The sequence below is a fragment of the Rhinocladiella mackenziei genome, assembly GCF_000835555.1.
Source record: "Rhinocladiella mackenziei CBS 650.93 unplaced genomic scaffold supercont1.1, whole genome shotgun sequence".
In the NCBI taxonomy this organism is placed as follows: Eukaryota; Fungi; Ascomycota; class Eurotiomycetes; order Chaetothyriales; family Herpotrichiellaceae; genus Rhinocladiella; species Rhinocladiella mackenziei.
In genome coordinates this window covers 1,467,081-1,489,970 of record NW_013550604.1, presented here as the reverse complement: position 1 = coordinate 1,489,970, position 22,890 = coordinate 1,467,081, and the positions used below count along the sequence as shown (strand labels likewise).

At 50.4% G+C, this 22,890-nt stretch overlaps 8 protein-coding genes across 8 annotated transcripts in view; 5 read left to right on the top strand and 3 right to left on the bottom strand.

Annotated features, from left to right (window-relative positions):
* Positions 1-719: 719 nt before the first annotated feature.
* Positions 720-2,336, top strand: Z518_00520 (uncharacterized protein; the record flags this gene model as incomplete). The annotated part of the gene is made up of 6 exons (XM_013421122.1): positions 720-821; positions 873-1,008; positions 1,068-1,272; positions 1,381-1,465; positions 1,524-1,906; positions 1,988-2,336. The coding sequence occupies 6 exons, from the start codon at positions 720-722 to the stop codon at positions 2,334-2,336; spliced, it is 1,260 nt and encodes a 419-aa protein (XP_013276576.1).
* Positions 2,337-3,205: 869 nt separating this feature from the next.
* Z518_00519 (uncharacterized protein) lies at positions 3,206-5,301 on the top strand (the record flags this gene model as incomplete). Its single annotated transcript, XM_013421121.1, has 2 exons — positions 3,206-3,255; positions 3,309-5,301. The coding sequence occupies 2 exons, from the start codon at positions 3,206-3,208 to the stop codon at positions 5,299-5,301; spliced, it is 2,043 nt and encodes a 680-aa protein (XP_013276575.1).
* A 2,360-nt stretch (positions 5,302-7,661) lies between these two features.
* Z518_00518 (uncharacterized protein) lies at positions 7,662-8,182 on the top strand (the record flags this gene model as incomplete). The annotated part of the gene is given in 2 exon segments (XM_013421120.1): positions 7,662-7,853; positions 7,868-8,182. The coding sequence occupies 2 exon segments, from the start codon at positions 7,662-7,664 to the stop codon at positions 8,180-8,182; spliced, it is 507 nt and encodes a 168-aa protein (XP_013276574.1).
* Positions 8,183-10,681: 2,499 nt separating this feature from the next.
* Positions 10,682-11,860, top strand: Z518_00517 (uncharacterized protein; the record flags this gene model as incomplete). Its single annotated transcript, XM_013421119.1, has 1 exon — positions 10,682-11,860. The coding sequence occupies one exon, from the start codon at positions 10,682-10,684 to the stop codon at positions 11,858-11,860; it is 1,179 nt and encodes a 392-aa protein (XP_013276573.1).
* A 533-nt stretch (positions 11,861-12,393) lies between these two features.
* Z518_00516 (uncharacterized protein) lies at positions 12,394-14,568 on the bottom strand (the record flags this gene model as incomplete). Its single annotated transcript, XM_013421118.1, has 5 exons — positions 12,394-12,732; positions 12,792-13,349; positions 13,638-13,801; positions 13,865-14,434; positions 14,493-14,568. The coding sequence occupies 5 exons, from the start codon at positions 14,566-14,568 to the stop codon at positions 12,394-12,396; spliced, it is 1,707 nt and encodes a 568-aa protein (XP_013276572.1).
* A 491-nt stretch (positions 14,569-15,059) lies between these two features.
* Positions 15,060-17,116, bottom strand: Z518_00515 (uncharacterized protein; the record flags this gene model as incomplete). The annotated part of the gene is made up of 2 exons (XM_013421117.1): positions 15,060-17,007; positions 17,061-17,116. The coding sequence occupies 2 exons, from the start codon at positions 17,114-17,116 to the stop codon at positions 15,060-15,062; spliced, it is 2,004 nt and encodes a 667-aa protein (XP_013276571.1).
* Positions 17,117-21,052: 3,936 nt separating this feature from the next.
* Z518_00514 (uncharacterized protein) lies at positions 21,053-22,047 on the top strand (the record flags this gene model as incomplete). The annotated part of the gene is made up of 2 exons (XM_013421116.1): positions 21,053-21,786; positions 21,819-22,047. 2 exons carry the CDS (start codon positions 21,053-21,055, stop codon positions 22,045-22,047), a joined length of 963 nt encoding a protein of 320 aa, XP_013276570.1.
* A 647-nt stretch (positions 22,048-22,694) lies between these two features.
* Z518_00513 (uncharacterized protein) overlaps positions 22,695-22,890 on the bottom strand; it is a gene marked incomplete at both ends in the record, with an annotated part of 3,864 nt that continues 3,668 nt past the window's right edge. The window contains one exon of the mRNA XM_013421115.1: positions 22,695-22,862. Within this exon, the coding sequence (XP_013276569.1) occupies positions 22,695-22,862 (168 nt within the window). The remainder of the gene's footprint in view (positions 22,863-22,890) is intronic.

The following is a 22,890-nucleotide window of genomic DNA, read 5'->3' as shown; positions in this document are numbered from 1 at the left end:
ACGAGGAAATCCTAAAACATGCTTAAGCAAGGAATATATATTTTTCTAGGCTTAGTTGTGATTTCGCCTAGCTAACCTTCCAATCAACAGAGGGTCCACCGCCTTGCGTAGTATATTATTGCCTCCAGTCCACACCGCCCTTCATACTATATTCCCCCAAACCCACATAATATGTGGGCCAGCCGATTTGGTGGGGTGATCTGTAGCTTCCAATGCATGGATGACATTGAGAGCGCTGATCTTTAAAGAAGGGCCCCAACCACGAGAAATGCCAAAGGATCTACTCCCGCATCCGATCCTGGTCACGAAATTCTGGTGTTATGTTCGATTTTGGACGTTTGTCTGAACACCTTCTGGCAGGACTCTCCTCTGTCTTGAGCTTTTCAATTTTGTGGGCCACCCAGCTTTCCGGTCCAGATACAGGACACTTCAACCAGCAACGAGACTCTATCGCGTGGGTCCTTGGCTCCATTCAAGGAGGAGCCATGATAACTGGGTGAACCAAGCAGCGAGCGAATCAAAATCCTTGCTGAAGCTCTGTTTGAGCGGCCCACAGAATTGAAAAGGTCAGAACTATAGGAGAGTATCTTCCTTGCTGTCTAGCATCCTGTTGGTCTATAGTATATGATCAATGCACATATGTACCCTGCTTTTGCTGTTCTCTCTTCATTTATCGTTTAAGACAAAACACAAGTTTCATCAGACATCACCGAAGAACCATGAAGTCTGTTACGGCTGTTCTCTTTCTCGGGATTGCTGCCCTACTTTCTGTTGTCACCGCCGACCTCGAGTCGGCGGCGGCTCTTTATCCCCAATGTGGTGTGAGTGGTATGGCTGGGACCCCAAGCCTTTCCCATCGCTGACAGATGTAGCTGGACTGTACCATGGCAGGCATTGCCCAATCCAATTGCTCTGCGACGGATCAGGCATGTATCTGCACCAATAAGCAATTGGCAGAGACTGTCACAGCATGCGTGGCAAGCAATTGTACCATCAGGGAACAATTGAGTAAGCTTCCATCACAAGGATAGCGACATTGAGAACCTGAGCCTGACTGTTCATCAAAGCTACCCAAAATGTATCTTTAACCGCCTGCGGTGCTCCGATACGAGACAGAAGCAGCCTTGTCTCCGGCTTCGGAGTGGGAGGAGGAGCTGTCGCCCTCGTTGTCTTCGTGGTCCGCATTTGCGCAAAATTTATTGTCCCTGCAGCCAGCATTGGTTACGACGATTTCAACATCGCTGTGGCAATGGTGAGATCGAGAAAAATTATGTCCCATCTTATTTGTGAATGCTAAAACCGGGATCAGATCCTTCTTATAGCGTTCTCAGCGCTGTCCGTACCACGTAAGTATCGTGTTTCGCTCTTCCAGATGGGAAGGCTGATTTCGACTCCAGTTGCCAATAACGGCTTTGGAAAAGATATCTGGACAATTCCCTTTGACAGCATCACACTCATTCTCAAGGTCTGCGTGAAACCCCGTAAACTGTTGGTGGAAGACAGTCTGCTCATACAGGAACCAGATTTATTTCATTGACGAGGTCCTTTATATCACCATTATTTCCACGACCAAGTTGGCTATCCTCTGCTTTTACCTCCGAGTCTTTCCCGAGAAGAATTTTCGTCGGGTAGCTTTTTGTACCATGGCCATGACCGTGGGGTACATGATTGCGTTTATCCTCGTTTCCGTCTTCCAGTGTCGACCTGTGAGCTTAGCATGGACGCACTGGGATGGGGAACATGAAGGTGTCTGCAATAATGTGAATGCGCAGGGATGGGCTGCCGCCGCCATCAACATTGCTCTCGATCTTGTCATCCTCATCATGCCGCTAAGACTGATATCCAAACTCAACCTACATTGGAAGAAAAAGGTGCAGATAATGATTATGTTAAGCGTGGGAGGATTGTGAGTGTGCATGCTCTTCTCTCCACACACACACTCTCTTCAAGTTATCAGACGATCTCTAACAGCATACTTTTTTTCTAGTGTCACCATTGTCAGCATTCTGCGATTAGAAACCCTCTTTCACTTTGCCACATCGCCCAATGTCTCGTGGGACGGTACAGCCTTTGGTTATTGGTCCTGCATTGAGATGGATGTTGGAGTCATCTGCGCTTGCATGCCGGCCCTATACTCGTTGTTCAAATATTACTTCCCTCAGGTCTTTAGTGGAACAGTTCAAAGCAAAAGTACAGGAAATGGCACTTCCGGTGGTCGGAGCGGAGCTAGGACTCCAGGAATAGCATTAGAGAGGCGCAAGGACGGTGGAGAGGACTTTGTTCGTCTGGTTGACCTCGAGAACGTGAAAGACGTTCGTCCGGGTATTGCGTTGTAGGCAGGCTGCTCACAGGACCACTTGACCATGAAGCAACTGCCCAGACGCAGCAGTGGGTTTGTGGCCACTTTGGCCTGCTATTGTGCATACCTACAGAGGTCATCCGAGAACTTGGAATGTATATCTATTATAGCGGTGGTTCTTCAATAACGGCCATAAAAACCTACGAGGATACGATCGACGGCCTCCCCCAAACGACGAGTCCACCACAAGTGGTGAGCTGTGAAGAATTATTGTACATTGAATGGCATTTGGTCACAGCAACTCAGCGAACATTTTCATCTACGATGAATCTGCTCCTCCGGCGTGAATGGTACCATGTCGTGCTTGACTCCTGACCAAAGTCACTGGGGCTGATCGACATGCACGAAAAGCACGCCCCCAACTTGAGCCAGGATCCTGGAACAATAGACTTCGCTAGCTGACGCAAGGCTGCCAGGGGACCCACCGCGGAAGTGTTCAACGGCTAGTAGCGCTGTCGATCGATGCACTCGGAATTTCAGGGCAGGAGTCGGCCAGTAAACATTCAGCCTTGCTCCAGTTTTTATGTAGGCGTTTGAGCACAATCGTGAGGCTGCTCCACTGTCCTTCGATTCGCTGGAGGACGATGGCCACTTCGCTACCATTCCACCAGATGTTCAGCCACCGCCGACCAGCACACAGCTGGACGAGCCAATTTCCCCCCATCTAAGATGATATGCATTGTACAATGAAGCGGAACCAAATGGCTCCCGAAATATAAGTTACTTCTCGTAACTACGATGGTTCCGTTCATTCAATCTTCATGTCACTCCTTTGACTGACCTTTAGTCACTCATTTGAGAACGGAGAGGGAGACCTTGTGGCTGGCACCCCCATACCTCGTGATGATGAAGCTGTTTACACTCATCACTCTCTTGGGCCCGGCTGTGACAGCTTTGTAAGTACGGGTGTGCTGAAACATTCCCGTGCACTGACATGACGACTAATCAGGACGGCGGGACACGGGCATTTGCATCATAGATTTCCCAAACGCACCAACACGACACAGACGACGACACAGGCGGACAACGCTACAGCATACGACTATGTTGTCGTCGGTAGTGGCCCTGGAGGAGGCCCTCTAGCATCAAGACTGGCAATTGCGGGCTACAAAGTCCTCTTGATTGACGCTGGAGACGACGATGGGGATGCAATCTTTCAACAGGTCCCAGCATTGCAGCTGCAAGCCACAGAATACGAGCCAATGCGGTGGGATTACTTTGTCAACCATTATGAGGATGAAGCACGGCAAGAACAGGACTCCAAAATGGTTTGGGAGACGCCGTCGGGTGACCACTATGTCGGAAACAGCCCTCCACCTGGTTCATCGCCTTTGGGAATCTGGTATCCACGTACCGGAACTCTGGGAGGCTGTTCGGCACACAATGCGATGATTACCATCTACCCTCATGAGAGCGACTGGGACAACATCGCTTCCATAACCGGCGACGATTCTTGGAATGCGGGGAATATGCGCCAATATATGGAACGGCTAGAACGCAGCAGGTATCTCCCGAACGGTGTCGTTGGTCACGGGTTCAATGGCTGGCTGGAGACTAGCCTGACGGAATTGTCGCTTGCTGTGGAGGACCAGAAGCTCTTGTCGCTCATTATCGCCGCGGGGACGGCGATGGGCCAGGGCCTTCTCGGGAAAGTCATCAACACAGTGACGGGGCTGGCGGAGATCTTACTACGCGATATCAATGCAGACACCCCCACCAGAGACTCTCAGGAGGGACTTTACCAGGTCCCAATAGCCGTCACCGAGGTCTCAAAGAAACGTAACGGCCCTCGCGACTTTATCCTCGACACCGCGAACGCAGTCAATGCGGACGGATCACGCAAATACCATCTCGACATCAAGCTCAACACGTTGGTTTCGAAGGTACGTTTCGATACCTCCGGAACCAAGCCAAAAGCGGTCGGTGTCGACTTCCTCGAAGGACCCAGTCTCTACCGCGCCGACCCTCGTGCTGGCACAGCATCCGGGGGCACCCCGGGTCATGTAAACGCCACCCGTGAAGTGATCATCTCTGCTGGTGCCTTCAACACGCCGCAATTGCTCAAGCTCTCCGGTATAGGCCCCGCTTCAGAGCTGTCCCAGTTCGATATCCCCGTTGTCGTCGACTTACCCGGAGTGGGCACGAACTTGCAAGATCGATACGAAACCACCGTGGTAGGAGACAGCAACACCGACTTTCTCATCACCAAGTACTGTACCTTCCTCCGCACGACTCCCGACCCATGCTTGGAACAATGGCAAAACCTTCCCGGACCATCACTCAAGGGCACCTACGCCACCAACGGCATTGCCATTGCCGTGGTTAAGAAGTCCTCCGTCGCAGAAGGTGACCCTGATCTCTTGATCTCTGGCGCGCCCGCCTTCTTCACGGGCTACCACCCAGGCTACGCCAACGAATCTTTGAAAGATGCCCATCATTGGTCGTGGATCGTCCTCAAAGCCCATTCGCGAAACAACGCCGGGACAGTCACCCTACGCTCCACCGACCCCCGCGACACTCCCATCATCAACTTCAACTATTTTGACACGGGGAACACGGCCGACGGCGCAGATGAAAAGGACCTCCAAGCCACCTACGAGGGCATGCAACTGTCGCGCGAGATGTTCAAGGATTATATTCCTCTCCAGGGCGACTTTGAGGAAGTCTGGCCGGCAGATAATGCCACGACAGAGGCGGAGATGAAGGAATGGATTAAAAAGGAGGCATGGGGGCATCATGCCAGCTGCACCTGCCCTATTGGTGCTGATGATGATGAGGCTGCAGTGTTGGATTCGAAGTTCCGCGTTCGAGGCGTTGATGGGCTGAGAGTCGTCGATGCAAGTGTCTTCCCCAAAATCCCCGGCTTCTATATCGTATTACCGACCTACATGATCAGCGAGAAAGGCGCAGATGCTGTTTTAGAAGATGCTGTGAGCGTATGAGCTGGGTTGAATGTGTCTTAATCAGATTTGGATTGGTGACATAGTTATTCCTCCAACACTATGGGCACTGCACCGTAGTAACCTTAATCTAGAGTAATTGTATTCTTGGAGAATAGTAACATTGGTTCGTTGAAGTATGAATTATCCTGAGTGGTATGTCAGCACCATTGACTCACTGAATAGCCGCCCTAGCCGTGAATCGTGATGCTGTTCACGTCGTCAAACTGAGATAGCTTCCATTTCCTGGTAGATATTCATCAGCAGTTCGTTCGACATTCTTCCCATCCTTTGGCTCACACTCGCTATATAGTAACCTATCCTCGTCTTCGCTTGCACATATGCCCCCTATCTGCAGCAACTGGCCATTAGATAAGAAAGGCCCATAGTCGGGGCGTGATGAGTGATTATGGAAAAATCCTGCAAAGCTAGATGTCGGCAGCCGGCCTGCGAGGCTGTGATCGCCCTATGACGCACTGCACCCAAATGGGGGCATGGTGAGCTTTGATAATACTGTCACGGAATTTTGAAAGATAAGGGGTCGTGCGACTTGCTGAGAGAAGCCAATGAAGGGGAAGGATGTGCCTCCGCAGTCTGAATTTCGTTCGTGACTACAGTAGCAGATAGCTATCGATAGCTAAACATGACTCAAGAATGGGATGGTGAGCGGGTCCACTTCAATACTGCCGATTAGGCCTTTCGAGTCTGCGATTGTGGATTATGGGTTACGGTGGGTTGCGAGTGGAATAAACCATTTCGTAGAAGGTGTTGGTCGTATTAGGCCCCATTAGTCTCATTAACCGGCCTCTGGTCAAGGCGCCAAAGAGAACCGGACTGCAACCCTTACAACATAGAAGTATTCTGCTGCAGAATATGAATCCGCCGCACCGAGACAGAATTGGACACGATCTATGTCCAGCGAGCTTGCGATGCTGGGCAATATTTTTTGAGATAGACGGTGACATTCTGTCTCAGGCTTGGTAGGCTGGGCTTGTCAGGCAGGTGTCTTGAGGAAAACTTGTATTGGCATTTCTCTGTATTCCCGTGAAGGCCCCGTGTGATGGCGCAAATGGTTCGTCCTAATTGGTTGGCAGAAAGTTTTAGTGGCCTCAAAGGTAAAGTTATCGGGTGGCGGATATCTATTATGTTGTTTCCGAGGGCTATGAAATACGACTAATGGACTCAAAGAAAGGAGTGTTGTTTTGCCCTGGGCAGGGAGGCGGCGAGGCTGTGATCAAGATGTGATCCACCGCAAACGAGAAATTGGTCTACTTGATGGTTTGACCTACAGCCGGCGTGCTGAGCATGGGCATGGAGTTGCTCTCAAGCTTCGAATTTAGCAAGAAAAGGCGTGATGATGCACTGGTGCGTAACTTTGATCTGGTGACTGTGGAGAACCTTCTCGAGACGCATTTGATCCGCTGCTTCCGGAAACCTTGAAGCCGTTGGGTGCCTACCATCCACGTTGAGATACGTACTATTTCGACCAAACATATTGCAAGGTTGTTTCGATTGTGTCAGCAAAGGTCTTCATTTTTGGAGCGCATCCGGCATCTGCTCTCCGAATTCATGGTACCTTCGTTGATGTATTTGCAGGATGCCTTGAATTTGGAGCAAAGTCGTCTCGATCTTGGGTTGCAAGACAAGGCTTGAGCCCCAGTCTTGCAAAGAAATATTGGTAAGGCTTGAGCATGCAAACAAGGCCTGAGGAGCCCTCATCGTTGATCATAGAAGTTCGACGGGGAAAAATCGAAGTGCAGGGTGGTCGTGCAAATGCGCTGTGGGGACTTGAAGCTTGATTTGGTATCGGAAACACACCTTATAGAGTTCGGGTAATCAGAACATGTTAGCTTGGGGCTATGCTTGAACAGCCAGCAAAACAAGCCAGTGCTGGTCGTGAATGTGCCTGGCTCTTTTGCTACGCTGCAAGATGACAAAGACAGCCTTTGTCATTCAAACGTCGAGTGTGGGGTTCGGACACGCATTTGACTTGACATCGTGAATACATAGGCATGGATCATGGCTTGTTTCAAAGATTTGATCATCCATAATTCAAAGAGAAATGGAGAGACTATTTTCCTCTTGTGGCCTACCTCCGTGGGATATGCCTGCACCGAGGGAAAAAAGGGGGATGTTTCCGTTGGGGAGGAACATAGTTCAATTGGTATGGTGTCCAAGATTTAGGACTGGATGCCTTTGCAAGCCTATGGAGTCTGTTGGTGTTTGTGATGAGGTTGACTGGCGTTCCTGGAATCTCTCAGGAGAGTACTTTTGTGAAGAGGATATTTAAGCGCACATACCCCTCGAGACATGGGCAAGTCTGTTACTCGAATTGACTCTGGGGCAACTGCTCCTACGACAGAATGACACCTCGTAATGTGAATCTTCACCCGGAGAACTATCTCCCGGACTCTCTTTATTCAACGACGTTCGACGTTGTCGTGATTGGCAGTGGTCCCGTGGGTCGGCAAGTCGCGAGCAAAGCGCAGAACGCTAGACTCGCCACTGTCATTGTTGAAGATGAACTCCGGGGGGTGATTGTCCTTATTGGGCATGTATGCCATCAAAGGCATTGTTGCGTCCTGGAGAAGCCCTCGCTGCTGCTCGACAAGTTGGAGGAGCCCGGCGATTGATTGCTAGCGATCGACTGGTGGATGTTCAAGGCGTCTTCGAAGGAAGAGACAAAATTACGCATCGCCGGAATGACGAAGCTATTCTCAACATGTCGTTAGCGCAGAAATGTACGGTTGTTCGAGGCAGAGGATCGCTTATAAGCGAGAAGAGGGCACTGGTGAAGAATGCAAATGGGCAAGAAAAGACATTGTCAGCTCAGCATGCCGTTGTGATCGCGACAGGCTCGGAGCTCATCCAGATACGAGCCTGAGGCTGGAAAACGATTCAAAGACATCAGTCAAGCTCTCGACTGGAGAAGTCATCACTGGCTCCGCTGTTCTTCTGGCTGCTGGAAGATGCCTTGTACCAAAAGGAATTGGATTGGAAGTCCTGGGCTTCACTAGTCAGGTCTTGGTTGATCAGAACATGGGTGTGGCTTCAGTTCCTGGAAACTGGTTGTATGCCATTGGAGATGCGAATGGGAGAGCCTCAACGACGCATATGGGTGAATATGAGGGCCGAACCATAGCAGAAACCATTGTCGCACGGGCTTGAGGCGTCAATGTGACAACGTCACAGCCATGGAGCCGTTTCACCGCAACACCAGACCAAGAAGCTGTTTCTCAGGTGGTGGTGACTGATCCTCATGTCGCTACCGTGGATTGACTTTGGCGGAGGCGTTGAAGAGAAGCATCAAAGCGCAAGAGGTGGCAGTCCCTTTCAATTTTCCCGGCGCATGGGTTTATGCTGAGTTGGACTATGACGGTTGGGCCCAATGGGTTGTGGACTCGGAGAAAAATGTCCTAGTTGGAGCGACATTCATTGGAAGAGAGGCCGGCGACCCTTTGCATGCAAGCACTGTTGCAATTGTAGGTGGGGTTCCGCTGGATCGATTGCGCCACGCTGTGCCCAGTTTTCCTACCAGGAGTGAGATATATTGATGTTAAGTGAAAAAATGGCAGCAGATGAGGAAGTGAACTTTGCCGCACGAGTGATTTGAAGGTCGAGAACGCTGGAACCAGAGCAAAAAAGAAAATGGTAACGGACATGTACAAGCTCAGGATTAGTATCAAATGATGCCTCGTTGGGTCGAGTGTGGTGGTTCTCCAAATTCAACCTCGTTCGTGCGTTCCAGCGTGAATTTATTCAACTCCAGTAAACGCGAACCTTATGCCGATCAATCAGTCTAGCTTGATCTCAGCACGTAGTACAGCTGCACGCCGAGAGTTAAATGACTTTGATGTGCGAAATGTGTATTCAAGAATTGTCGCCAGGAACTTTGGCAGTTCGAATCTGAGCAATTCGTCTGCGGAGAGAAGGACGACATCATGTAGCATGAACACCCTGAGCCAGGATCCAGACTCTCAGCATCCTCTATGTCCTGATGATTTGGTATTGTTAAAGGCACACCAAAGGCGGAGTATCTCGGATTTGACACTCTTTATCACGCCTCGTTAGGAGCACGGTAATAGACCCCCTTGAAAGCGCGATCTGTGGAGCCCTGTTGGGCTTTTGTTGAGTATGGGCCTTGGAGAGTTTTCGCCTTCTTGGGCATCCACTAAGAGCTCTGCTCCGTTGTTAGCGGGGCATTGACACGACTTTGTGGCACACAGGTACTCATCACCAACCGATCTCGGACCACGTCGCGAGTCTCGCTGTTTGAGTCTGCAGATGGATAGGCTCTCCTCGTGAGGTCGCTGTACATTGCTCTAGTCCGGTAGGTTCGGTTCGTCTCCGATTCGCGAGCCGCACTGAGGATCAAGGCGGAAATTCGGCAAAAACTACAAAGTGAGTTGTACCATTGGAGTAGGAATTTCTTCATCTTTGGCTGATAGGTAAATGAAGATAGTGCGCATTCATCACCTGGTTTCGGCCTCGACGGAATTATTGAGATCGCTGCGTTGCACTAACGCCTTGCCTGCAACTCTTGGAGCAGAGATAGCATTTCTTTTTGTAACCCAGGAGGAATTCGGTCCCAATCTAGAACAAACTGTACTTACACCAGAGCTTCATATCTCGATGTTGAGGATTCGTGTGTAAAAACACCTTCCGCAGCAATCTCCTGAGTTAAATGGCTTCTGTTGGGGCATCTTATTCGTAAAGATCTTGGAGAACTTCTCGAAAAGTGGTTACATGTTTGAGATTGCGGGTATAGTGTCGTCGAGCTTCGGCAAACAAGATATTTCGGATTTCTTTCGGCTTTGGTGCCTCCACTTTGTCGCCATCAGAGAGCAACTCTCCATCCTCGTCGTCTGGAGTGAGGTCACTGATGGTGCAGGCATCACTCTCACCTACTTCCGTCGCTTTCGTTCGGAAAATTCCACGAGGTCTTCTCCAGCACGTTGCCGGTTCTGTGGACTCTCTTCCAAATCCGCCATGATATCGTGTACGATGAGCGCCAATAGTGTTCAACCGACGATGTTGGGTGGATTGGGATGGGACGACCACGCAGGCTCAGGCTAGGTAGATATGGGGAATGGCTAGCGAGGTGACTTCAGACAGCCTCCAAAGGCAATCGTATGTGGATCATGAACGGAGGACGAAAGGCCGCGCGAAAGTCAAAATGCAGATATCAGGTCCAAGGAAGAGAGGAAGGGCGAAACACACGGCACTGAGCCTGTCTATTGATAGCCTTCCACGTGATCGTTGCTTCCAGGCTAAAGTATTTGAGAGAGTTAAAGCGGCGTGTATTTTCGGCAGTCTTTACCACAATTCTCTTCAAGGTGATCATCCTCTGAACCCACCGATAGAGCGCTGTACGGTGCCTTCAATGCTTGTAAAGTGCTCGATCAGAGCAGCGCGCAACTTGAAAGACGCTTCGAAGATACCCTCCTTGAGATGTAGTGCACGCTACAATTCCACTGTTCCCGAGAGGACACGGAAGTTTCTCAATGCTCGAGAATCCTTCCGGTCAAAACCTCTGTTCCGCCAGATCGTTCTTGGAACTTGCTTTGGTACCGCTGTCCTTATAGGTTGGCAGATATACAGCTTCAGCCGTAAAGGCGACTACTTCGTCTCGTACTCGCTCGTCGCAAAACAACCAGTCTCTTCGACCGCCAGCATATTTCACCTCCAACCAAGACAAGATTCGGCGAACTTCGAACTCTACAAAGACGCTTGGAGACGAGGAATTTGGAATGTCCATTTCAAACAGCCGCAATTGCAGATTGTGAGGGCATACACGCCTCTACCACCGATTGATGAGAGTGCTGGTGAAGAGGAGGAGACGTTGAGATTCCTGATCCGCAACGATCCTCACGGCGAGGTTTCAAGTTATCTACATAAGCTACCCATCGGAGTTGAGATCGCGATGAGGGGGCCCAATTGGGAATATGAATTGACGCCGGAGGTGCGACAAGTGGTGTTCTTTGCAGGTGGCACTGGTATCGCGCCCGCCCTGCAGATTGCGCATGCGCTCTTGGAGGGCAACAAGACAGAAGGAGACGACAATTCACGGGACAGAAAACTACACATCCTGTGGGCAAACAGAATGCGAGAGGACTGCTTGGGTGGTGTTAGCGATGCTCCGCCCGCTGAATCTGTTCCTCCCAAACCAACTTGGTCTGGGTTATTCTCCAAATCCAAGCCAAAGCCAACACCTCCGGTATCGCAAGAAAAGGGCTTGATTGTGCAGGAACTGGAGGCACTCAAGAAGAAATATCCTGGTCAAGTCACCGTTGAATATTTCGTCAACGCAGAAGATACTTGGATCGATGATGATGCTGTTTTCCGAGCCTTATCCCGATTCGATGACAAGGACTTCACGACTGGATATGCCACACCGCAAGAACAGCGTCAGATCCTCATCTCTGGTCCTCCAGGTTTCATCTCTTACCTTGCTGGACCAAAGGAGTGGAAGAATGGAAGGGAAGAGCAAGGCGCCGTCAGCAAGATTGTTGCGCATGCCATCTCGAGAAATCCGCACAATGTCAAGGTGTGGAAGATATGATAGTGCTTGCGAGCATGACTTTTGCAGCCCACGCCCAAGAACGGCGATAATTCTGCCAAAGGACCCATAACCTCACGTCAAGCCCGGCTCGTCATTCTCGACTTCCCTGATTGTCAGTCTTGGGGAATATTCCAGGGTTCTTCACGCCCGAGCAGAATCGTCAGCCGCGGTTGTGAGGCAACCAGCATCATCACGGCTTGATGTACCATGGGACAAGGCTTTCAATAGCGACATCCTAAATGAAGCGTGATATTTGTATCCTCCCATCACGATAGAAGACGCGTCAACAACGACACCAGATACGGGTAGCCTGTGTAAAAGGCACGAGAGCAGAAGATTCTACGGAGACCCCGTGAAGTATAGGATAATTTTATTTTGTAAAAATACCACAATTTATTTATATCCGTGCCCTGTGTCGCGTCTTGCCTGCGCTGATCTATCCTCTGTCATCTAGCAATTCGATCTACCGGGACCGGAATGCATAAATATACACCTCCCCAGGCCCTTCCAGCCATCCACATCCACATCAACGTTCAAAGCTTCGAGCCCTGTGCGCCCCTCTCTCTTTTCGCCAGTTCCCTCAACTCCCGTCTCAGAATCTTGCCGGACGGACTCTTCGGTATTGCTTCCAGAAATACCACGCCACCTCTCAACTGCTTATGCTGCGCGAGATTCTGCTTGACAAAGTCCTTGATCTGTTCCTCGGAGATCTTGGACCTGTCTGCCACGACGTACGCGCGGGGAAGTTCGTTACCGGAGCCATTGGGGTCAGGGATGCCGATGACGGCCGCATCGAGGATGAGGTTGTGGCTTAACAAGAGGGCTTCAAGCTCGGCGGGTGCGACTTGGAGGCCTTTGTATTTGATGAGTTCCTGGTAGATTGCGTTAATAGCGGTCTAGAACGGCAAAGAGTTTGAAAGAGGGTCCATACCTTCTTCCGATCAACGATGTAGAACATGCCGTCTCTGACCAAGCCGACATCTCCGGTCTTGAACCACTGACCATCCCTTGTGAAGCTGTCACGGGTTGCTTTCTCATTGTCCCAATACCCCGTCGTCACCATGGGTCCTTGCATGATGAACTCGCCTTCCTGTCCTTCTTCGACGTCGTTTTCGTCGTCATCCACAATGCGCATCCTCGTGTTCGGCAACAAAGGTGACACCGAGCCTGTCTTATCGTCTTGATCCCACGGCATCGCCGTCACGCTGCCCGTGGTCTCGCTAAGTCCCCACGTCTGGCTAATACTGCACCCGAGTTTTTCCTCCGCTAGCGCTGTCAACTCCGGCCCCATCGGCGCCGCCCCCGTGACCGCATGTACCAGCGTCCGGAACTGGTCTGTCACCAGCGGACTCTTTGCGATTAATAGATAGATCGGCGGTACGGTGAAGAAGAAAGTGATTTGGAATTTCTTGTTGTATTCGAGAAATTTGGGAAAGTCGAATTTCGGCATCCAGTACACGGGTCCGCCGGCGACGGCTGGGTTGACGAACTGTTGTTCTCTCCAAATTCGTATCAGCCACGTGGTCAAGCAAATTGGAGGAGTGAGAGAGGAATTTCAAATCCAGATTAAAGCGACCCTTGGTCGGACTGTATCCATAGTTCATCTCGACGACGTAGACTTCGTGAAATCATCTAAATGATCGAAATGTGTAATTTCGCAACGAATCCTTGGCTTGAGGAGGAAATAGGGGTTGTATCAGAGGAAAAGCATAAGGTCAAGCCAAGCAACAGCAAGACCTGTCTCGATGATCCCGATATAAGGTTTGAGAGAACTTACGTATCCTTGATATCCCGCAATATGGGCGGCTGGGAGGTGTGCTAGGGTGCGGTACACGAATTGGTAATTTGGATCGCGGCGGCGTTGGCGATTGAAGAATTCCCGGATGAGATATTGCGGTATCAAGCCTTCGGAGACAAGGTTGGCATTTGAGACGTTGACTCCTGAATGATTTCGTTAGCCGGGGTGTTCTGTCTAGTTTGAGCAGGGTGGGCAGATGGGCAGACCTTTAGGTACACCGGTTGTACCACTGCTGTAGAGCAGACAGACAACTCGTTCTTTCAGCGTTTTGGGGTCCGTGATGGCTTCCCAGTCCATCATTTCTTCTTTCTTGCCTGGGCCTTCGACATAGTTCTTCTCTTTGCCTAGGACATCCTGCAGCCTTCTGTTCCCGCCCATGCTCTCCAAGACCAGGACTCTATCAAGCGGAATCCCGCATTCTTTGGCCGCCTTGACGGCCTCATCCTTGCAGTCTGGACTCACCACTATCAACCTGCTTTTCCCTTGCCGGATCTGCCTCGCCAGTTCAAGGTATGTGAAGCTTGAGCTTGCGGCTGAGAAGACTCCTCCGGCGGCAATTACGCCGTAGAAGATGGTAGGCAGCAGGATTTGGCCCGAGGACATGCAGACGACAACGTCTTTACCGGGTCCATTGGCGCCGATGCCGTAGGACTGCCGGAGGTGGTACGCGATTCTCATGGTGTAGTCGCGTGCCTGAGCCTTCGTAATGCAATTGTTGGGAAGAGCCGCTTCGGCGTGAAGAATGGCTGATTCCGTAGTCCACGCCTCCGGAGATTCTGTGTGGGATGTCAGAGGGCAGATCGAGGCCATTGAGAGAATGGGAAGTTTACGTACCGAATATCAGTGTCAATAGGTCAATATCGGGGAGCTCATAGTCCTTGCAAGGCAGGTATACAGTCTTGCGAGGCATGGCGACCTCAAAAGAAACTGGGAAGGATCACGGAGGACGCAGGGGGAAAAGGTGATGGGTTCGGGAAGTCTGCAACAACAGCGCCGATAGGGTTTGGGCCATGTTTGTGGACACGAACTTTTTGTATGAAGGTCTTTACTGAGCGCTGGAGACCAAGAACCGACGAAAGGAGGAGAAAACCGAAGTCTTTGGGCAGATATCCGAGGCGGGAAGTGATCCCAGGTCCCTGGTGTTCTGATTGGCGGATTCAACTACTGTGCCTCGGGTCTTCCTGGGGCGGAGTTCCTATGTCGGCACGTTCTGAGGTAGAAATAACAAACGGGTTCATCCCTTGTTCATGGCCCATTGTGTACTATTAATGTATTTCTTGTCGACGTGGCCATCTTCCACGGAGGACAGCCGGAATTGCTTGTTTCCATTCCTATCCGACACCGCTGCTGTGCAGGAAGGAAAATCCAAATGATAACCGAAAGTCAGAAATCGGACTGATCCTATCTTCTGGGGGTGGTAGGAGTCTTGACTCCATTGGCTCTGCTCCTCTCGTCGTCCCTCTCGCTGGTGTTGCCATGTCCATCGCCAATCATGCCCTGCATAAAGGAAATATAATCATATTTGGGGACGTCTCGGTCTGCCTCCAAATCGGGACCTCTGTGTTCCGGCATACTGTGAAGGAGATCTTCAATCAGGTCTTCAGGGATCAATGAATGTCTGAGGTCCATCTCGGTGACATATGGCTTTCCATCTGCCACTTCTCGGAATGACTGGAATACTTGTTCGGCGCTGTTTTGGTCTTCGGTCACGGACACCATGAATCGAATGAATTGCTCAAACCCGACTCCCCGGCTTTCTCTCTGTCTTCGAGACACAGGGGACATGGATGGGTCGATACCGTTGTAGCATACCTCGAGATACTTTTCGTGCATCTCCTGCTCGTCATACACCAATCCCAGAGAGGCCAACGCTGCACTGAACTCCAATTCTTGCAGCGTGTTTGTTCCATCGCGGTCAAAATGTCGGAACACTGATTCAAACTCCTCCAGCTGAATGGGCGTCAGATTCGTCATATTTCGTGCGACCATTTGGTTTTCAAGGAAGGTCAGCTTCTTCTGCACACTGGTCTTGACCAAACTCAACTCATACAACAGTTCGTCGTACGTGTAAGTGGTATAATCATTTTCATCGATGTGGGCTTCCTGGCACTTCTCATCAAGGACAGCTATTCCTTCCAGATATTGCTCAAGGGGTGCCAAATTGGCCGAAAGTCGCTGTGCATGCTGCAGTTGGTCTTCAACATCACCTTCCAGCCCGGACACAGCGAGAGACAGTGTATTGAGAGTGAGCGCAAAGTCGTTGGCTTTGTCGGCAAAACTTCGTCTCAACGCATTTTTGATATCTCGAATCGTTTCGTTGATCAGTTTGCTTCGTGCGTGCTCGTCGGTGCCCAATGTAGCCCACTCATGATCAAGCACTTCAAGTCGCAGGTCGGCTGGTGGCACGTATGGCCGCAAGCGGTAGGTGGACAACTTTGTCTTGATGTTTCCGAGAAGAGCGGCCAGGTCCGACTTCTCCGCCACCCATTTTCTCTTTTGATTCCGTTTGTAGCTCGCCAGTTCATTGGCTTGCGCTTTGGCGTCCGAGTATGTCCCTTCAAATCTCGAGTTGTGCCATGACTGTCGTTGATGTCGGATCTGTTGAAGCAGTGCACGCATGCGCTTTTCATATGCAGACTCCATTTCCCAGGCACCTTGCATATTGCTGACAAACTTTTCCACGCGTCTTCCGGCATTTTCCACTCTTTCCATGGCGCTAAATGCGTGGAACCAGTAGGCGATGTATGTCATGAGGGAACGCTCATCCGGTCTGGGGACATCGGCAACATCTTCCACGTCGAGTAAATCGGGAATTCCGATTTCTTTGGTGGCGATATCGAACGCCAATTTCATGTTTCCTTTGTGATCCGACTTATCCAAGGTGTCGAAGTCAATGAGATCGGGTCGGTGAATATCGAGGAGAGCGCAAAAAGCGAGGCCGTCGTTCCATGAAGTCGAGAAATCTCGCACCTCGACTCCTTCGTAACATGCTGTTTTTCGTTGACACCACAGAAGGAGTCCCTCTTTGGCGGTCATGCCCTCTTCGTTGATGTCGGAGATGGTGAACCGGAGAATAAGTGTCCATATCAGACCGAGAATAATCTTTCGGTTTCCATCCACCACATCTTCGGCGCCGATGTTTGTCATCTGAATGCCCCGACTCTTGATGAATTCTAACGACTTGTTGACGTTTTCGAATTTTTGCACCCGTAACCTTGGGTTGGAGGCATATCGGCCCAGAGATTCATTGCTGAGGATTTCGAGGAGATGGATGAGGATGATTCCGTCGGAAAGGTCGGTCACGAGAGATTTGACGGCCACTTCACGGGAGGCGATCTTGTTGTTGAGCCTGGCAAAGTGAGAAAGCCGCCATTGGCGATGGAGGAGTGGCTAAAGGCGTACCATTTTGTAAATGTCTTCTCTTGGACATTCACCCATTGCTTCTCCAGCAGGACCATGGCTGCATGTCAGGTGAAAGATGAGTAGATAGATCAGTTGCGCAGGCAGTGTCGTTGGTGAGCCAGGCCACTGGATGCTCGAAGCGGTCTCGAAAGGAAAATCCAAGACCAGCAGGTGACAGTGATAGTGGCAGATGGAATAGAAAAGGTCCGAGTGTCAGTACAAGAGGATTTGTGTTTCTTGTTTTCCCGGCTGAGAAGAGATCCATCAATTCGGTCGGCTCGGACCCCCGGTGCACTGGTGCACTGACGGGCCTGCAGTTCGTGTCAACAAAGATTCCCGACACCTGGTCGGCGGAGAAACCGTAGAACGTCGGCTCCGCCAATCAGCGCGCAGATCCCTTAACGCGTAAAGTGATTCGACTACTTTTCCGTCCACCAACTTCGCATCTTCGCCAGGCGAAATTACGAGGCGTCGACCGAATTTGTGCATCGCATTATGCTGTGCATCTCGTTAGGAGTATGGAGTCCTCTACCCTTAGCATGTCCTCATTTGGTTCACTACCGTCTACGATCGAACATTACGCAACGCCGCTTGGATAACTGGTGAGGAACACTCATGGCTTGGGACATCTCCTGTGGCAGCAGGGAATAAAAGAGGAGGGAAGGGCAGTGACAATGAAGAGCTATGATACTCTTTCGCCGATTTTCTTGATCATGCCACCTGGCCGATTCCAAATCACTTACCTGGCCTGCGGCAGCATGACAAAAGCCTGGCCGTACTGGAGAGACAAGAAGAACATGACACCAATGCTCATGTTTCAGAGCACATATGAGACAATCCTTTTCGAACACGGGCAGGTATTCCAGATCTTCATCAGCCACTTGTTTGCCGCTCTTAGTATTTCCAGAGATTCGGCCGGGACTCTTTCTCGGCCTCGTCCCTTCGAACTCCCTCCTTTGTTCACCATACCATTTGTTTACAACTGCTCTTAGAATCTGCTAGAAAATGTTTCCTTTGCAGTCTGCTATTCGTTCTCTTGGGCCAGTGCTCCCCTTCATCCTTTTTGCTGAAAGGAGTGTCAAAGTGTTTGCCAAAGATGATGTGTAGACGTCTGCGAATCTTTGTCTTTCAACGCAGTGCCCGCTTTGGCTGTGTCTAGGATTGCCTCCTTGCAAGTCACTGCTCATAATACCTTCACCTTATTTATCTTGTTCAGGTCAACACAAACGTGCTATTCCTTCCAATCATTTTTCTCCTCCATTTCAAGTATCTCACACTCGTCTACAACACAACAATTCGTGCTGAGGAAAATCAACCGAGATGGTATGTACAGTCCTTTTCGATTGTGATAACACCCTCGTTCTTAGGGAAGGCATCGCTTTCGAAGCATGCTGCAGCCTCATTAACATAATCCTTGAAGTGAAGGGAATCCTCCAAACGATATACCCAAGAAAAGCTGATCAGCAACTGCTTCGGTCAGAAATTATTTTGCGGTATGTTGGTGGTCTTGCAAAAACAATTCCGTTTCGAATTGAACAAGGGTGAGCACTCCAAATATGTGAAGGCCGAAGAAGATCGAGGTCACTGGTATTCTTGCAGCCAAAACTAAGCCCGGTGCTGGTTCCATGGAAGGTCTCGCTAACCTGGTACCGACAATAAGTACAAGCTTGTAGTCACCTCTTCCTCCCCGTTACCTCGGGTTCGAGCTCCCGCCACCGAGACCGGACAAGACGCGCTCTTCCATCTCGACGACATCTTTTCTGCTGCAGCTTCCCGTACCTGGATCGATCTCCAAACCTGACCCCACAATTGACTTCCACATCCTCGACAAAGTATGGAGCTAAGTCGGAAGATGCCTTGCTATTGAAAATGGGCAAGAGATTTGTCCAGCTGGGCTGTGTGAACGTCATGTGGGACTAGAGTGAATTGGAGGAGCGCTTCGCTAGGATTCACGCAGCGTGAACAGTTCGAGTTGCATTGGTGCATTGCGCTTCCTGCAGCTTGAACCATTTGTCTCAAACATTACAATCAAGTTTTGGGAAGTATCATGGAACTACAACCGAGTTAAGGGTTGAATGAAGACGAGGACTTGCAGAAGATAGTGTGATACTCCAGTTTCGGTTTCCCACCCATAGATATGATTTCAGATGCCCTGATGTAAGCGCTTTGTTGACATGAACTGAGTTTTCACTGCCTTTGGTGAGAGGCATTCTCTCACATTATCACAATGAAGATAAAACATCTCATAGAAATCAACACTGTCTTGTGTGCAGTGCATTCATGAATGTTATTTTCTTCACCGGCCTATCCTTCCCAGCAATTGATCTATACAACATCTGAGGACCTGTTTCCCTTACCCTCAATTTGAGAGTCGCCGGAAGCCTGATGTATCAATGTCTCAGACAAAGCTCAGCCCCTTACATTCCATCGCATCCTTCTCCACTCTCTTACTATTTTCCACGTGGAGATATATTCCTGGAAGAATAAGATTGCCGATGTCTCCAAGAGGGCGCAAAAGAATACATTCCAGCATCAGCAAGGACCCGAACCAGATCCCAAGTCAAACCCTTGCCATGCTCAAAACACACAGCATATATATCCAATATGGAACCGAATACCCTCTCACACCCAAAACACCGATCCTTCACCCTCACCCAGAACTCACACAGTATCAAGCGCCGAGGTGACTCTACGTTCCACCGTATCCTCGCGTACCACTTAGCGACATCAACCGGACTCGACTTCCTCACTCCCATGGCTCAACCGCCAGTCTCGGTCCTTCATCCCATTACCCATTCCCGACGCAGTTGTCGTCGTGGAGAGCAAGAGAAGCATCCCTCAGATCCCATGGCGAGGCACGAGCGGAGACGCTTGGGCTTGAAGCGTTGAGAATAGATGGAATATCAGCGATGAAGTCTGGTCCGTGGCTAGCTTCCAACAGCCAAAAGTCCTGAGCCTCAAACACAGTGGCCGACAAAAATACAATCACAAACAGCAGAACGGAAACAACAGGGGCCAAAAACAGGTGCACGCTTGGACTAATTACCTCCTATGGACGCGACAAGGCCTGATTTTGATGTTTTCTGCAATGATCTCGCTGATGCTTGAGCCCTTGATACCTGATGAGAGGAGAAAAAAAGGCTGAGCGAGAGTGGAAGTAAATCCTCGAGACAAAAGATATAGTTGGGAAAAAGCTCAGCCTAGCAACATAGGTATGATTCTTGTTGGCTTTGTATTCTTACCTTATGCTGATGCTAATGTTGTTCCTTGCACTAGGTCTTTTGTCCAGCGTATCATCGACGGCCATGATTGACCACCTTCCAAATCCAGATGGCAGAATTCTTCAACCAAGTCTGCTGCTCGGGCCCCAGCTCAGCCTTTCCTCCCCTTTCTGCTCCATGATGCACATCTCCATCCACGCAAGGCTGGGGTCCCTGACTGACATGTCATTCTGTGTATTCTTTCTTTCCTATTTATTATACACCGACGCTGCTCTATGTCTTTGTCCTTTGTCTTTTGCCACCGAAGGCCGGACAATACACTGTGGATAGAAGATTCCATTGTCCGGACGACATCAACAAAGCATATCTGCACATTTGGTTCGTGGGTTGAGACTCAGTCGCTAGTTGTTCCAAAGGCCTCAAGGGAAGATGGGATCGCGGAATAAAGTTCTGCTGTGTTCACTCGCCGTCGCAAACGGCGGCGGATGTAAGGGGAGGCAGTCGATATATTGCCTGACCCATTGAATGGTGAATGATGTGACAATTACACTACCTTTTCGATGCGGTGCCATGCCGAAAAAACGTCGCACTCCTAGAATCTCACCTTCGCTCACGTTCCATTCGTTAATCGAAAACTTCTTGCAACAACACGCACTATCAACAGCCTTGTTCTCGCCGGTCATCGTGTCTCTGGCCCCTCCTCTATGCGCAAGGCTGCGTCTCTGTCTTCCTCTTTCTCGCGTCACCCAAGTCTCACCAAAACCCTGGGCAATGGCGTCTCAACAAAGTAACGACAACAGCAATGGTGGCGCTGCGTCCTCAGACTTTCCTTCTCTCAGCTTCTCTGGTGACGATTTGGTGGCTGGCCCTATATCACTCAACCTCCTCGAGCCTGCTTCTCGGCCAAACGACCCCCAAAATGGTGGTGCTAGTTTTCTCCTCCCTTCGGGGCTTTCTACAGAGGCAAATGTCTCTGAATACCCTTCTCTTGATGACGACGACTTCGCAGCAATTGCTGATCGCGCTGCTGCAACGGTCGACAACAAGCTGGGTCTCGGACTTCTTTCTTCCTCTGCTGGTGGTGGTGAGTCCTTACCATCCAACCCATTCTACGACAATATAGCTAATGGACCTCAAGCTGGAAACAACAACGCCCTCACCCCCGCTCTCGACCCAGCCTTGTTCCTCTGTCCTGTTGCCCCTGAGGCTCCTCTTGCTTCTGTCCCTGGTCCCCGTCTTGTTCGTGCACCTTTCCTGCCTCTTCCCGCCATGCCCATGGCCATGCAACCTCTCCCTACAGCCATTAACACTGCTGCTGTTCCTCCTCCTCCACATCCGCGGTGCCCCCTCGGTGGTCTTCCCCTGGTCAATTCGTCTCCTGCGACTCCAACCAACAATCCAGCCACGGGTCCTACACAACGTACCAAGACGCTCAGATCGGTCGTTGATGACGATCCTTTCGCCTGCCCCCGTTGCTTCCACATCGTGCTCACCAAAGGAAGCATGTATGCTCACTTCCAGAGCAAACACACGGCAGCGGATGGGGCCCGGCTGACCATGAAAAGATCAAGGAGGACCCAGCCCTGTTCGAACTCAAGAAGCTGTCATGGTACCGCATCCAAGGGTACGACACGACATATCGCGGCAACAACGGTAAACAGCGCAATGCGCACCGTCGTATGGCCATGGGCATGAGAAGCAATGACCCTGAATACGAAGACGATGTGTACGGAGAGTCGCAGAGGCTCCGAAGGCAGCAAAGTTAGGAAAATATACTATTTTTCGGTGAGCTCTTTTTCCGGCACACGAGTCATAGTTGTTGGCACCAAATACATGACTCGACACAGGATTATGTCACTAATCTTTGCTCTTGTGTACCCATGACGTCGTTCCAGTGTGCAAATTTATCATGATTGGAAATGCCAAGTCATGAGCTATGAAGACATCGTTGAAGCACAGAGGAAGCGTGAGATGAGAGACGCTGGTCAGATTCATAAAGCGCAACGGCTCAGTGTCTGTACAGTGTCAACAGCTGAATTCGCGTTCTGTAGAACGTCAAAATGCCGAGGAAGATATCAAGTCACTTGGACTGCCGAGTTATTTTTCAGTATTGGCCTTGGTTAAGTGGTCGAAGGAGAACGATATAAAGACGACCGGGCCATGCGGGAGTCCCAGTGCCAGGATGTTGGCGTTCACAGCTGCTCTGATAGATCTATAGTCTGGGGGGAGCCACAATCTTCGTTCACCGCTAATGGACACCCATTCATCCTTGCAGAAGATGTCAGGTCGTTGGGTCTTGACTAGTGACGGCGACATTTTCTTTGTCGGCAGTTGGATGTGTAATGAACCCTGGTTAGTGTTCAGATACTTTCCACTCGATGAAAACTGGAGGTGATACAGATATCCCACATCTTCAAACATCCGTACTGTTGTCCCACTTGCGGGATCCCAGAGCCTGATCGTCTCGTCGTTCGATGCCGACGCCAGCAGTTTGCCGTCGTGTGAGAACGCCACCGCACTCACCCCATAAATATGGCCCTCCAGTGTCTGCACCGTCGCCCCAGTTGCCGGATCCCAGAGCCTGATCGTCTTGTCGTTCGATGCCGACG